This window comes from Salvelinus sp. IW2-2015, linkage group LG26, assembly GCF_002910315.2.
Source record: "Salvelinus sp. IW2-2015 linkage group LG26, ASM291031v2, whole genome shotgun sequence".
Taxonomy (NCBI): domain Eukaryota; kingdom Metazoa; phylum Chordata; class Actinopteri; order Salmoniformes; family Salmonidae; genus Salvelinus; species Salvelinus sp. IW2-2015.
Window position 1 is genome coordinate 9748903 of NC_036866.1, and position 16371 is coordinate 9765273.

At 40.1% G+C, this 16371-nt stretch overlaps 2 protein-coding genes across 2 annotated transcripts; one reads left to right on the top strand and one right to left on the bottom strand.

The window, feature by feature from the left end:
- Window positions 1-2565: 2565 nt before the first annotated feature.
- On the bottom strand, window positions 2566-11467 carry LOC111952820 (trimeric intracellular cation channel type A-like). Its single transcript, XM_023971740.2, has 6 exons — window positions 11003-11467; window positions 8164-8320; window positions 7748-7932; window positions 7492-7579; window positions 6960-7077; window positions 2566-3422 (listed from the first exon to the last, which is right to left on the bottom strand). The coding sequence occupies exons 1-6, from the start codon at window positions 11124-11126 to the stop codon at window positions 3204-3206; spliced, it is 891 nt and encodes a 296-aa protein (XP_023827508.1). The 5' UTR covers window positions 11127-11467; the 3' UTR covers window positions 2566-3203.
- Window positions 11468-12579: 1112 nt separating this feature from the next.
- On the top strand, window positions 12580-16074 carry LOC111952513 (small integral membrane protein 7). The gene is made up of 5 exons (XM_023971247.2): window positions 12580-12767; window positions 13144-13185; window positions 14063-14118; window positions 15036-15126; window positions 15503-16074. The coding sequence occupies exons 1-5, from the start codon at window positions 12742-12744 to the stop codon at window positions 15516-15518; spliced, it is 231 nt and encodes a 76-aa protein (XP_023827015.1). The 5' UTR covers window positions 12580-12741; the 3' UTR covers window positions 15519-16074.
- The last annotated feature ends 297 nt before the right edge of the window (window positions 16075-16371 follow it).

Sequence of the window (16371 nt, forward strand, 5' to 3'; positions counted from 1 at the left end):
AGCTACAGTATGTATTGTTTTTCCACAGATAAAATGAAAGAGCTTGTGAAACCAGAAGCTGGAAGCTGTCCACAAAATGACCAGATTGGTTCTTGTGAATGCTCTCTACTTTAAAGCAACTTGGCTCGCACGTCTCAACAGCCATTTAAAATCAGGTAAGCAAGTGTTTTTCGATTTGAGTTGCATTTGTTTTAAGAAGGTCATACCAAAAAGGATTTATTAGTGTGTAGCCCAAACTGTTTGGATGCTACAGACAAAAGTTGGCAGATCGGCTGTACCAACTTAAGACGAGTCCCAAGACACTTGTGGGGGTCGTAGAGCAGAACAGAGAACACCATTGTGCTTGTGAGGGTCTCATCTTTCCATAGAGGGGTCATAATCTTTCTGATGCTACAGACGATTTTGTGAGAAGACCGATTTTCGGGATGTCTCATGGTCTGACGAACACTGCTCTACCTCTGTCACCTTTCACCGCAGACGCGGAAGTGTGACATAGGCGGATGCGGTGGATTGAGACATCCAATGCAAAAAAACAGATATCTCTAGCTTAAACTGATGGATTTGGGTGCAGACATTAAAAACCAACCGGTCTCTGTTAAAACCAACTGGTCTCTGTTAAAACCAACTGGTCTCTGTTAAAACCAACTGGTCTCTGTTACAACCAACTATTCTCTGTTACAACCAACTGGTCTCTGTTAAAACCAACTGGTCTCTGTTAAAACCAACTGGTCTCTGTTTACAACCAACTATTCTCTGTTACAACCAACTGGTCTCTGTTACAACCAACTGGTCTTGGTTACAACCACCTGTTCTCTGGTACAACCAACTGGTCTCTGGTACAACCAACTGGTCTCGGTTACACCCAACTAATCTCTGTTACAACCACCTGTTCTCTGGTACAACCAACTGATCTCTGTTAAAACTAACTGATCTCTAGTACAAACAACTGGTCTCTGTTACAACCAACTGGTCTCTGTTACAACCAACTGGTCTCTGTTACAACCAACTGGTCTCTGTTACAACCAACTGGTCTGTGTTACAACCAACTGGTCTTTGTTAATACAACCAGTATACAATCTAAACATGACCAGTATACAACCTGACCATCATAATGATGTCATCACAACACGTTTTGCCTGCTAGTAGGCCTAATCAGTTTAGCAGCTAAGTTATCAGCTTATCAAACAAAGCATTAAGAGAGAAACCAATAAGCAGCACAAACTGAAACTAGCCATATCTCAAGTCTTCAATCCTCTATTAAGTTATAATGAATTTGAATGATTAGTACTTTTTCTGATCAGGTTGTCTATTGGCTACACCTCGTGGACATCACAACTTTTGTCAAAATAAAATGGGGACCCAGATCAACTCCAGTATTTGCTTGAACCATGATTTACAACTGATTGCATGGGAAGCATGGATTTGTGTTATATGTTTTGTTTGCCAGTGATGGAACCAACAGATGTTGGTTGCATTCCAGTGCAGGCACCCCTGAGGCTTTGTGATGCATGCACCTTGACTGGCTTTCATGACATCCAGTACATTTATCCTAACTCCCTCCTAAACCCTCTACGAGAGAGAAGCCTCCTCCTGGTCCCTCGCTGGAAAAACAAATCAAGAAGCCCTGATTTCTGTCTTCACTACTAGCTTGAATGCTTCAATAGTGATCTCAGAAGGGAAACAAAATTACACTACATTTGACTGTGTCTTTGACTCTCTCTACAAACAGTTATCAGTCAGAGGGTAAAGAAAAAGGGAAGGCATGGGGTTGGCTTCAAGGCATCTCTTTCCAAAGATGTTGATGTTTCTTTGGGATTTTTGGACATGGACTCGAAGGTTGGCAGGAAACAAGGTGATGCATGACTTTGATGGTCGCCTTTGATGGTCCAAAAACGTTAATACTTTTCTCTAGTTGTGCATTTCAACTTTTAGCCAGGCTGACAAAACTGAGAGTACAATGAATCTTTCAAGGTGTCCTCAATAGCTATCTGTGCTGACTTTTGGTTTCAGTTGAAAAAGAGCATTTCACTTGAAAAAGAGCATTGTTTTCTGTATGTGAGATGTGACTGAGGTGCATACAAAAGAAGCTAGAATTTCTATGAAGAGGGAAAATAAAGGGAATGCTTGTTCTTGGTCAGTGATCTCTTCTGCTGCTGTGAGGTATGTAAGTGTCAGGGGTCAGGGGTTGTGACCTTCTGTAAAGTTCATCAGTGATGGTTCATTAGCCGTACTACAAAGGACAGGAAGTGAGACAAGTGCAAACAAACACAGACAAAGCTTCAGGTTACAACACCATTTTGAGTTCAGTATGACAACCCTTGAAGATACTTTTCTAATGGCACTGCTCACTTTTGAATAAAAACAACATTTTATAAAATAATTCCTTACTATTAAGCTCTCTCAGATCCTCTCTTTTGCAAACAAAATGTATTGTAATTTGATGTTGCACAATTCTGTATGAATGCATAGCTTTCCACCTCATACTTTCTGTTTATATGGTAACCATTAACAACATATAACAATGTCATTTACTAAACAAATAAATCAAAAAGTGTCACCACGTAAGAATTTGGACTTGCCTTTATTAATAAAGGACATGCATTTCACTTTGTAAAAAGCAGCCATGTATTCTTCACATTATATTACTTACTTCATATTCTATTGTATTGTCTGATTCATTCTGTTGTCTGATCTAGGGTCAGATTGTGCTTTTGATCCAATTTCTTTACATTACAGAAATAGGTCTGACAGGGTTTAAACCAAAAACCCATTTATAGCTTACGGCAAGAAGTACTTGTAACAAAGGCCATCCTAAAACAATCAAGTAACTTGCAGTTCACTGTTCACCTCGTGCTGTTGCACACAGTAACAGATATTCACAGATGAAAAATAAATATGTAAATAAATATGTTTATACTGTATGTACTGGCTGGAAGGAAGATTTAAGTGTTTGACTTGACTTCGGTGAGCTATTTACAGAATCCCCATACTGTGTAATATGTCATAGAAAGCACCATTTGCTTCAATAGATTTGCTCATTTGCTCATTTCCTCATTTGGTAAACATCAAACTGCCCCTTTCCACAGCAAGGAATGGGAGACTCCATCATGTCTAAATAGAAGGCTGGACTATGAGAGGAAATCAGATGCAGTTAATTGATGGGGAACCTTTTTCCCCCCTTCACTGGTGTAGTAGTTTGTGTTCTACTCGGCTTTCTTGGACTTCCTTTTGCGGGTGCCTTCGCCGAGCTCCTCCTTGGTTTTGACTGGTGAGACGGGTGCGACAGGGGCTGGGGCAGGGGCAGGGGTGGCATGGTGCTCCTCCTCACCACCTCCAAGAGGGGAGCCAAAGAGCAAGTGGCACACCCAAGACTCGATGAGGACGAAGGGAGAGCCGTGAGAGTGGCGGGCGGTCAAGATCACCTAAGAAAATTACAAATCATCAGTGTGAAAATATTTGCTTAGTTTGCGTAATTTCTAGTTGAGACAACCAAATGAAAATAGTTTAGGATCACTATCAATTGTGTTTAATTGCTAATACTAATAGTAAATAATAGGATGTCAGAGATAAGTATACTGAACAAAAATATAAACGCAAAAGTGTTGGTCTCATGTTTCATGAGCTGAAATAAAAGATACAAGAAATGTTCCATTTGCACAAAAAGCTTATTTCTCTCAAAGGTTGTGCACAAATGTGTTTACATCCCTGTTAGTTAGCATTTCTCATTTGCCAAGATAATACATCCAACTGACAGGTGTAGCATATCAAGAAGCTGATTAAACAGCATGCTCATTACATAGGTGCACCTTGTGCTAGGGACAATAATAGGCCACTCTAAAATGTGCAACCAACTGGTCTCTGTTAAAACCAACTGGTCTCTGTTACAACCAACTGGTCTCTGTTACAACCAACTGGTCTTTGTTAAAACCAACTGGTCTCTGGTACAACTGTCACGACTTCCGCCGAAGTCGGCCCCTCTCCTTGTTCGAGCGGTGTTCGGCGGTCGACGTCACCGATCTTCGAACCATCACTGATCCATTTTTCATTTTCCATTGGTTTTGTCTGGTCTTCCATCACACCTGGTTCCAATCCCATCAATTACATGTTGTGTATTTAACCCTCTGTTTCCCCTTATGTCCTTGTTGGTGATTGTTTGAATGTATGTTTGTGCAAGTTATGTGTTGGTGCGCGACGGCTTTTGTACCCACTTTGATTATTTTATATATTTTGGTTTTTGGAGTTTTGTTAACTTTTATTAAACGACTCCGTTTATACCAAGTTCATTCTCCTGCGCCTGACTTCCCTGCCACCAACACGCACCGATTACAACAACCAACTGGTCTCTGTTACAACCAACTGGTCTCTGTTAAAATTAACTGTGCAGTTTTGGCACACAACATAATGCCACAGATGTCTCAGGTTTTGAGGGAGCGTACAATTGGCATGCTGACTGGAGGAATGTCCACCAGTGTTGCCAGATAACTTTATGCTAATTTCTCTACCATAAGCCGTCGTTTTAGAGAATTTAGCAATACATCCAATCGGCATCACAACCGCAAGTGTAACCATGCCAGCCCAGGACCTCCACATCCGGCTTCTTCACTTGCAACCGAAGAATTTCTGTACAAACTGTCAGAAACCATCTCAGGGAAGCTAATTTTTGTGCTCGTCATCCTCACCAGGGTCTTGACCTGACTGCAGGTCGGCGTCATAACTGACTTCAGTGTGCTAATGCTCACCTTTGATGGTCACTGGTAAGCTCGAGAAGTGTGCTCTTCACAGACCCGGTTTCAACTGTACTGGGCAGATGGCAGACTGATGGTTGGCTGATGTCAACATTGTGAACAGAGTGCCCCATGGTGGCGGTGGGGTTATGGTATGGGCAGCTAAGCATAAGCTAAGGACAATGAACACAATTGCATTTTATATATGGCAATTTGAATGCACAGAGATACCGTGACGAGATCATGATGCCCATTGTCGTGCCATTCATCCACCGCCATCACCTCATGTTTCAGGATGATAATGCACAACCCATGTCGCAAGGATCTGTACACAATTCCTGGAAGCTGAAAATGTCCCAGTTCTTCCATGGCCTGCATACTCACTAGACATGTCACCCATTGAGCATGTTTGGGATGCTCTGGATCGACGTGTACAACAGCATGTGTCCAGTTCCCGCCAATATCCAGTAGCTACACAATGAAGAGAAGTGGGACAATATTCCACAGGCTATAATCGACAGCCTGATTAACTCTATGCGAAGTAGTTGTKTCACGCTGCATGGGGCAAATGGTGGTCACGCCAGATACTGACTGGGTTTCTGATCCACACCCCTACCTTTTTTGTTTAAGTTATCTGTGACCAACAGATGTACATCTGTATTCCCTGTCATGTGAATCCATAGATTAGGGACTAATTTATTTATTTCAATTGATTTCCTTATATGAACTGTAACTCAGTAAAATCTTTTAAATTGTTGCATGTTGCGTTTATATTTTTGTTCATTGTAGTACAGTAGTAGGGTTGAGATCAATTCCATTGAAAAATCTGTTCAGAATAAGAATATACAGGTAACTTCCAAAATAATGAAAACACTTGAGTAAATGAGAGATACAAAGTWTATTGAAAGCTGGTGCTTCCAYACAGGTGGGGTTTGTGAGATAATTAATCAATTAACATCCCATCATGCTTAGGGTCATGTATAAAAATGCTGGGCAGGAAATTATTTTGGCTACCATGGCTATGCCCCCATAGGATGACAATGCCCCCATCCACATGGCACGAGAGGTCACGATGTAAACCATATGCCATGGCCGTTTCAGTCACCAGAGAGATTCTGGAGCCGCGCCTGAAACAGCATTTTCCACCATCATTAAAAAAATAAAAATAATATGGAATTTTTCTCATGGAACAATGGTGTGGCATCCCTCCAATAGTTCCAGACACTTGTAGAATCTATAGACGGGTTGGTTGTTAAGCAACAAAACCAACGCGTCTGCAAATATGGGGCAAAACAGACGGGGTTGGCTTAGATTTCTGACAACATGCAAGCTATATTGGGGCTCCCGAGTGGCGCAGCGGTCTAAGGCACTGCATCTCAGTGTAAGAGGCGTCACTACAGTCCCTGGTTCGAATCCAGGCTGTATCACATCTGGCTGTGATTGGGAGTCCCATAGGGCGGCGCACAATTGGCCCAGCTTCGTCCAGGGTAGGCCGTCATTGTAAGTAAGAACTTGTTCTTAACTGACTTGCCTAGTTAAATAAAAAAAATGTTTTTATTGAAAACATAACTCCGTTTACACAATGAACACTTGTTGTCTCTTAAATACATTGTTACAGTTGTTGGTTGGTTGGTTGGTTAGCTAGCTAGCTAGTGTTTTTTTGCCATATTAGCACTGACATAAACTAAATCTGTCAAAACACCTCAAAATAAGACATGGTATCAAGGGGCTGTATCACAACCGTCCGGGTTTGGCTGGGGTAGGCCGCCATTGTAAATAAGAATTTGTTCTTAACTGACTTGCCTAGTTAAATAAAGGTTCAATAAAAATTCTAAATAAAAATCAAGAACAAGATCAAAAGAGCTGAAACGAGCCACTTATGATTCCCCACATAATAGTTTCTTGTCATTCTTGCTATCAGTCTGGCTATCCAGAATCACAACAACACAACACGCTGACTTCTGCCCCATGGAAGTACGCACATAATTTTCGTGACGTTGTCAACTAACCCATCTATGCAAAAGTGCAGTGAAACTGTTCTGGCTTGGTGGCCATATTAAGACACTTTATGTTGGTGTTTCCTTTTCTTGGCAGTTAATGAATCCATGAACTGGAAAATGACAATTATTTTCCAGAAACATTTTTGTTAATTCATTTGCACAATTTAAGCATATTTGCCCCAATCCCTGAGTAAAAGTATGGTGTTCACTCACTAGTATGGACTTCAGGACCTACCTTGGTAGTAGCCATGAACAGAGTGAAAAGACAGATGAGGGTGCTCTTTGACACGGGAAGTAAGTGTGCCTCCTGAAGTGTAAACAGAATGGCTCCATACAGACTGGCTTTAGTAGGGCTGGAGAGGGAACATTTTATGAAAATAAAGCAAAGTCACAACGTCTCTTGATTTAAAAAACGATCCATTATTATCCATTGGTTAGCTTTAAGAGGGATAGTCCAGCCCAAATTACAAGTGTTTGGTATTTTATAGATACCTAGAGAGTCAGTCAATGCATTTGAATGCCTTCAAATCAAGTTATTGAAATACCTGATACCTTCAGGAGTAATAGATGGAAATATCAATATCAGATTATTTGTTTTAATAGAAGAAAAAAATTATTTCAAAACTAGAGCTGGAATAACCTGAGCCGCCCTGAAACAGATTAGGTTACTAACAACCAGACATCTAAAATAAATCTCTCATGAGAGGAGGCGGGCGACACATCGGCGGCTGACATAAACCACAGAGTTGTAAGGGAAACCAACTCACAATGACATGTTGAGGATTTCATTGGAGTCGGGGCTCCACACACCACGAAGCAGTTGCTCAAAATTGGAAATGAGAGCTACTCCTGACCCTGAGAGAATATAAATAGAAGGTACAAATAATTAGGACAAAGGTCTGTATCTCGCTTCACTGGTCTTATCTTCGTTTTGCCTTCCTCCCTCTGCAAAGTGAACACACACAAGGAAAGGCCTACAGGTCGCAGCTGTAGCAATGGGGGGAAGTGCAGTGAGACACCAACCTTTGACGTAGCCGATGATGACCATGATGAGGAAGCCGTTATGGTAGGCATGATGGGCATGGTGCACGCCRGCTGCAATTTTACGAGCGCGGACAACCTCCTTTAAGGCTACCAGCACAAGCTTTACAGGCAGGAAAGCCACACATTTGTAGAACAGGTTCAGTGGGCAAAAAAAGATGAGGTACCTGTTGTTACATTTTAGTGAACAAGAAACAAAAGAGTACATCTTTAATGTTGAGGTGGTGGTTTGGTTACATAACAATAACATTAAAAAAATAATTTCAAATATTTCCTATCGAATTGAATTTGACCTATTTCAACAAACCTAGGCATATACAGACAAAGGTTTTGCAGTTTCTCAAACAAAAACTAAACTAATGATGAAGATTAGAACATTAACCATTTAAAGATCTTACCAAATAGTGGAGGCTAGGAGGATGTGGCTGTTGTATTGAAAATAGTCCAGGGGGCAACCTCCGAGCAAAACGTCTGCTAAGATGTAGCTCGCAAAGCAATAGAGCATAGCACAGAGCCAAGAGGCCACAGGGCTCTTGCGAGCCACCTCCACTGACCCTGCAGAAGAATAACAATTTTGATATTTTCTTCACATGAAGTCAGATTATACATCGGGAACACTCTATAGTAACTTTCATAAATAATCCATTATAAATGTTTATAAACGCTTCATAAATTATTTGAAATGTAATAAATACTCATGATTTGTAATGCTGATAATGCTTACAAATGTTTCTAAATGTTAGTAAAGCATGAAGAACACATTTATTCATAGTTTATCAATTGTTCATTAATGCTTATTCATTAGTGTTTTATGGCTTATCCGCACCGCCAAAGCTGACTCTCTCTCCTCTGTTCTCATCCTTCTAGATCTATCCGCTGCTTCCGACACTGTGAAGCATCAGATCCTCCTCTCCACCATCTTAGGGCTGGGCGTCTCAGGCTCTCCACACTCTTGGATTGCAGCCTACCTGTCAGGCCGCTCCTACCAGGTGACGTGGGGAGGAGCAGTGTCTGCACCACGAACTCTCAATACTGGTGTCCCCCAGGGCTCAGTTGTAGGCCCTCTCCTCTATACACCAAGTCATAGCCTCACATGGTCACTCCTATCATTGCTATGCAGATGACATTCAACTACTTTTCTTCTGACACCCAGGTGGCGACAAGCATCTCTGCATGCCTGGCAGATATCTCAGCTTGGATGTCGGCCCACCGCTGAGCCCAGTTAAAGCTATTCTCTGTCCTGGCATGGTGGAACCAGCTTCCCCCTGAAGCTAGGACAGCAGAGTCCCTGCCCATCTTCTGAAAACATACCTCTTCAAAGAGTATCTTAAATAATCCCACAGCATGTTTTTATATTTTTTAGTCATTTACAGTAGTGAGTACATACATTTTCATACTTTTTTTGTACTGGTCCCCTGTGGGAATCAAACCCACAACCCTGGCACTGTAAGCACAATGCTCTACCAACTGAGCAACACAGGACACTTGCTGATAGCTACTTTATTGAGGGAAAATGTACTAACTGTGACAGAGATATGTGGTTGTCCCACCTAGCTATCTTAAGATGAATGCACTAACTGTAAGTCGCTCTGGATAACGGCGTTTGCTAAATGACAAAAATGTTAATGTAAATCAAAGTTATTACAAAGTGTTACGGTGTGTGTACTATTATGTTTTGGTTGGTTCTTCCTTAGCTCTCATCCCCATATCACATGTCTACCAACTCCCAACATTGAGTGAGTTACTCAAGGACATAGTTGCAGAGAAGGTCTCTGATCCTTTAACTCATCCATTACTCACTTATTCATTAACTTTACTCATGAGTGTCACTGGTCATGAGGAAAGAGAAATCAAGTCTTGCACTACAATCAAACAAACCACAAATTTACTTAAAAAGGCCAAAGATACTACAATGAAACATTTATGGATCGTTGCAACATTGTGGAGTAAATCAGGATATGTGAGTCAGAACTGTCAAGATGTAAAAGAACAAATGTGATTCTAGGTGGAGGAGCGATTAGCCTGCTGTTTGACAGAAAACTGATCCCTAGAAATGTGGCCTAAAAATACACATTGCTCTATTTATTTTCCTGCCTCGCAAAGCAACTGGTAGGCCTGACATTAACTTTGACCCTTAACATCCCCGGCCCCCAAACTCATTCATGGGTTTCACCATATAGTGAGAACCAGGGAACCACTTCCAACATGTCTCTTAGAGATTGGTTTACATAGGTCTAGATCTAGGAACTCATTAGGTTTTTTTCAGACCATTACTGGAGATTAACTAACCCATAACTTGGCTAATGTTTGTCCAAAGAGTCAAAGTAGGAAATCAGAGTATTTTTACACAAGGATTTATAGGCCACTATAATTGACTTATAACACAAAACGGTGTCAATAAGTAAATAATAAAATATTTCAAAGTAATTTATCAACTAACATGTGCAATTCCTCATTCAGTTTAACGTTCTGTGTGTGAACAAGGGAGATCCAGAAGGGTGGAGTAGTGCTGGGATTTCATTAGACATATTCCTTTCGAGGACAACATAAGTGCTTTTGCCCATATTCTTTGTTTCTAAGAGGCTCGACTGAAAATATTATTGAGTATTGTGGGTTTCACTTCTGACTAATACAATGTCAATGAGGTCTTACAAACATGCACCATTACAAAAGGTCTATGAACAAGCCTGCTCTAAAGCAGAGGATAATTTATGTAGTGTGTAGCCCACTGAAATTCTATTTAAGGACATTCTATTTATTGCATAGGGGCCAAAGCTTTGGTATGCAACGAGTCTCTATCAGATTTCATACAATAGACCCTGTCTGTTTACAGGGTTAAATATTGGGAAATGTGAGGTATTAAAGAAAACTGGGTAAATCTAACTCCTGTTGTGGTTTCTTTATTCTTCCCTCAAGGTATATGCCATGCTGCTGCTGCAAATGTTATTTATGAGACAAATAAAGGGTTCATTAATTTAGCAAAAGTGTATTATGGCTTCCATAGTACGGCTATCAGTTGCCAAAGTATTGCTTGTATAGGTGCATGTATCTATAGGTGTTATACTTTCCAGAGGTTGACAACTCATATTGGTTATAACCTAGTCAATATAGCCATCTATTTCAACGTTGACCTGTGTTATATTCTATAGCCTACATAATTACAAGCTACTCTCAACCTCACAATCATTGTTGATTTCATTTTTGAACGTGCATTTATAGGGATAAAAAAATCCTTACCTGGTTCATACTTGAGGTAGAGTATGGACACGATGTAATAAGCAAGATCAAAAACTGGAAACATTCCAATTTTTGAGAAAGTTTGGGCAACATCGCCCAAATTGAGGACTCCCAACACGTCCATGATTTAAAAGCTATAACCCTACCGCATGTATTTTATATGATCACTGCGTAACTCGAATGCCAGTTGTCCCGCGACTCGCCACGAAGCCCCTCGTCTTCACGAGTAAAAACTGACACTCAAGCCAACCTATTAATATACCTCATCTGCACAGCCTTATAATTTGTTCTCGGCCGGGCGTTTTTTCTAAGCCAACAGGTTTTATTTGTCAACTCCATTTAAAGGACTTCCCAAACTCGTCGCTGCTGTTGAAAAATGATAGGCTTTTCTTTTCGGATCCCGATTTTTTATCAGATATGCATTGCTATAAATTATTTAATCAAATCTTTGAAGGTCAGCTGGCCTAAGAAAGATATTGACGATGTACTATAGTGCTCTGCAAATAACACAAAGACAAAGAGAGAGAGCCAAGTGAAAGGACAGACGATGCGCATGACACTATGCGGTTTATTTTACTATTACACGTTTTTATATAGGCCTAAATCGTGGGTAGACTAATTTAATTGGCATTGGACCCTGGTGTGAAAAATCGGTACTGAATCGTATGGATATGCTTATAGAAACTATGACAGATTAATATGTGTCTTTCTTTAGAAATACAATTCCACTGACTGGATCTGGTGGCCAACAATAAAGGCATTTGCAATACACAGGCTAAATTATACAACAGGTGGGTCTAATCCTGAATGCTGATTGGTTAAAACCGCATTCCAGCCGGTGTCTATTTCACAAATTACCGCTGGCTAAATCTATGACGTCAAAATGTCTATTTACTCTGTTCCATCTCACTGCGCAATCCACTGTCTCGTCAACCCTGGAAATGTATAAACTTGATCTCCACTATAAAAAGCATCTAGATAGTATCTCCCATTTCTTTTTTGCAATACATAGGCTACAATAAATGTATTATATTCATGGAACCTCGGTCTTTTAACTGGCCTAATGATGAGAAACGTAGGGCCTATTTAGCTGAAAACCTAAAACGTAATTTCATTCCTCGAAGACTCAAGTTTATTGGATGGCTGGCAGCATGTGTGCATTGGGGTACATTAGACCAAGCTACAAAGACCAAGCTACAAGCCTATGAAATGCACGTGTAGATAGAACTGACAGGCTCTGCAGATACAGTATTTGTGGTGCAATTGATAGTATACCCATTGGCGCGCTGAGCTGTCCCTAATGGCTGGTAGTAAAACATATGTTCAAAATCGATTCATTTAAGGTTTCTGAAATTTGACATGGGTTTTGAAAATGCTGTCAGGGTGGTGCTTGATTGTTTCCATTCATTACCCCCTACGTCACATGTCTTCATTCTATGAAGGGCCGAGTGTCTGCGGGTATTCGCTCCTCCCTTGTACTTGATTGATGAATTAAGGTCTCTAATTAGTAAAGAACTCCCCTCACCTGGTCTAGGTCTTAAATGAAAGAAGAAGAAAAAACGCTAAGCCCTCTATGGGATGAGTTTGACACCCCTGCCCAACGTGATTGATCATATTTCTAATGTGGCTTTCTCTTCAAAACGTTTTCTCTACTGAATATAACCCAGGATTTCCCTTCAGCCATTTGACACTATTTTGATGACGTTTACGGAAGTTATAGCGCCTCTGATGTGGACAAAATGATCGGGGATCTCTTGATATTCGGGTAATGTTCTCCTTTTTAAAATTGTATTATTGAAACAAATCAACGACTTAATGAAAAGATTAATGCTATTTAAAAAAATTGGTAATGTGATATTAAGCAATAGTGGTATTTTGTTTCAACCAGCCAGTGTGTAGTTTGATTGTTGTTCTTAGTAAGCTAACGCGTAACTAGCAGGCGTAAAAGAAAGCTAACTACTACCAGCTACGCCTGTGTGGCTGAGAAAGCCTAGTTAGCTACTTTCTTTGCCAGCTCACTAACGTTAGCTAACTACAGTAGCCCAGTTTAGACTTGCTTAGTGACAAAGTTGGAGTTCTGTGCCATGGCATGTGCTTTATTAAAAGTGATCATTTCTAATTGTCTGTGTCCTCCTTTTTAGGACCTTACTCATGAATGCTGGTGCTGTGTTAAACTTCAAACTGTGAGTATGATACAATTTGAGTCTTGCCCTGAAGACGTTGTGCATGTGTAACCGGTACTGTAGCTCTGCGTTGTGTGTGATTGATTGAGACTAAAGACGTTGACTTCAGAGATCAGTTTGTTTTATTGTATCAGAGTTCTCTCTCCTGCATCCAAAAGAAAATACAAAACATTTGTAGAGCATAAATAGGTTCTGCCAATCGTCACCTCTCTCGCTCTCCTATTGCATCAAAATGATTTTAGAATAGAAAAGTGAGTACAACCTCTCCTTGTAATGTATCAACACAATGTACATTTTACATAGATAAAACCACATACCTGCATCCAAAAGAAGACAAAACATTTGTAGAGCACAAATACGTTCTGCCAGTCGCCGCCTCTGAACAACAGACGGACAATACAAAGGACTGGGATCAGTCGAGGAGCTTGCCATCGTTCACACATACAATACCTTAGCTAGCTAGTAACCACATGTTGAATTCAGAATGTTAATATCATCCTAAAAAGTACAATTACATCTTAACAATACCATCCACTTATGAGTAAACTATACATCATTATTCATGAACAAAACACTGACTTTGTGCTTAATCTAACTTTTTTCTGAAGATGACAGAAAAAGCGTACCTACCTCTCCTAGTGCATCAAATTTATTTGAGCACACAGGACAAAACATAAGTATGCGCTCCCCTAATTCCCCAGGATGCAGGAATGCGTAATAACAAATCAACATGCTATGTTAATATATGAACCTGGTGAAATTCAAAGTATTATAACAACTGATACACCTGCTAACACTGGTAATAGCCAATATTGCTCAACCACATATTTTTACTAGCTCATCAATACAAGACAAACAACACTGTCCTCTATTACAGAAAGAGAAAGGAGACACATGGAGGATTTGGAGATGAACCTCGTGGACCAACTACAGGTGTGTAATACATGATGGTGTATTAAAAACCTCACCCGTGAGAACTTCACAGGGTAACTATCCATGTAAAAGTAGGGACACTTGAGTGGTCTGCATTGAGATAGATAATCTATTTTTCAAGAACATTAGGCTGCAGGCAGCTATGGCTGATGTTTCTGCATTGTTTGTATACCTTCCTCTGTGCCTTTGAGTCAGGCTGAAGCATGATTGGTACGCTGCATTGCATGATGGACAGTAGCCCAATATTGGACTAAAGGAGCTTAACCGTACTCCTTATAGTTCTAGGAGCTTACATGTTCTCTTTGAGGCGAATTGTCTCTGGCAGCCAAAACATCCACATACGCCATCTAAATGTGAATTGATTCTCAATTGCTGTACGGTTCTAGAAACATAAAACACTCTACTTTCATATCACATCAAATTAATTTCACAAATGCAAAATATACTTACTGTACACTGTTTTAACAGTTGCATCCAACAGTATTTTTCAGTGACAACATGTTTGTCAGTCTTCCGTTTACACACAGGTGTTCAGCGACGCAGATAGCTAATTAGCACAGGTAGTCGACTCTGTCTTCCGTTTGTTTTCCTTAAACAAGCGATGTAAAATGGAAATATGGCCATGTGGGAACTCTAACCCTTTTAAAGGTGTGTGTGTGTGTGGTTATTTACCTTTTTGGGGAAAATTATTTCTTGCTGATATGAAAGGTAAGTTCCTTTCCAAAACCGTATTGCAAGCGATGTGTGTTAACGTTTAGAGCAAGTGTCGGGACTCTTAACAAAACTCCCCCAGCCAGAAGACACTTAAGATACTATCGTCAATAGGCGCTAAAGGTAGTTAGCATCTATAAACGGGCTAGATGGACCAATAACACACAATGAACGTCTGAAATTATGTCATGGTGTATTTGTTTTAGGTGACAACATCAGGGAGTTCCTCCTGAGTCTACGTTACTTCCGGATCTTCATTGCTTTATGGAACATCTTCATGATGTTTTGCATGATTCTGTAAGTATCTGCCATCTTGTAGAGGCTAATCTACTTAAGCAATAAGGCCCGAGGGGGTGTGGTGTATATGGCCAATATACCACGGCTAAGTGCTCTTCTTACGCACGATTGGCCACATATGCCACACCCCTGAGGTGCCTTATTGCTATTATGAACTGGTTACCAACATAATTACAGGAGTAAAAAGAATGTTTTGTCATACCCGTGGTATATGGTCTGATATACCACAGCTTTCAGCCAATCAGCATTCAGGGCTCGACCCACTCAGATTATAATAGTAATGTTCACACTGAGGTGCTTCTGTGCCTCAAAAGGTATACTCCTTATTGACTATAATGTATTGTGTATTTATTGCCCATATCTATTACATTTACAGATTGTTTGGATCATGATCAACTTCGTTGTTGGATTGGGGACCCCTGCTAAAAAATGAAACAAATATTACATATTTTTCAAGTTGATCCTTTGATGGGTTGCTCTTGTGTCAGATCCTGTGACCATTCTGTGCATTTACCTTGTATTTATATATCTCAATGTCTTGCCTGTAATTTTCAGTAAGCAGATTATTCTGCATAATAACACTTACTACTACACGTATACGTTAGTTAAAACACATTTGTACATGTTATATTTGAACCTCCATGTTTATTCAACTGTGAATATACAAAACATTGGAGTCTTGGCTGTTCTCTTCATAATTTTCTGTTCCTTTCAGGCTTTTACTATCTTATTTGGGTTGCTGACCTGTTATTTATAGTCCTCATTTTCTTCTAAAACTTGTGGATACAATGAGAAAATATGTAAATCCCCAACCATTTTAGACATGTTTGATGTGTTTCTTACATAGGTCTTCTGATGTTACCAGCAGTCAGACTTCAATTCATCGTTGTGTACTTTTGTCACGTCTATAATCTAGTTCTATATAATAAACCTTTACTCTGAAATGCACCTGGTGTTTTCAGCACACCTTTTTTCCTTTTCTATTCCGGTATTTGAGTAGTGTTTCAGTGATACTCGACCTTAGTTGGTTGCTGTACTTAATCATGTATTTAACACACTCACTCACCTGTGTAAGCATGTAAAACATTTTTGTATTAAGTCTTCATTAAATGAATGAGCATAGGCCTATATAGGCTACAGTTTTGACATTTATCAGAATGTATTTTTTGGGCTCTACTGTTCATGCTAAATGTATTGAATTGAGACTACATAATGTTTAGTCTAAGACTAGATGCCCTCCCATGG

Bases quoted from the DNA above. Each gene is read 5' to 3' on its own strand.
- LOC111952513 (XM_023971247.2), top strand. From the start codon at position 12,742: ATGATCGGGGATCTCTTGATATTCGG. The intron at 12,768-13,143 runs GTAATGTTCTCC...CCTCCTTTTTAG, and splicing joins GGGGATCTCTTGATATTCGG to GACCTTACTCATGAATGCTG. The intron at 13,186-14,062 runs GTGAGTATGATA...CCTCTATTACAG, and splicing joins GCTGTGTTAAACTTCAAACT to AAAGAGAAAGGAGACACATG.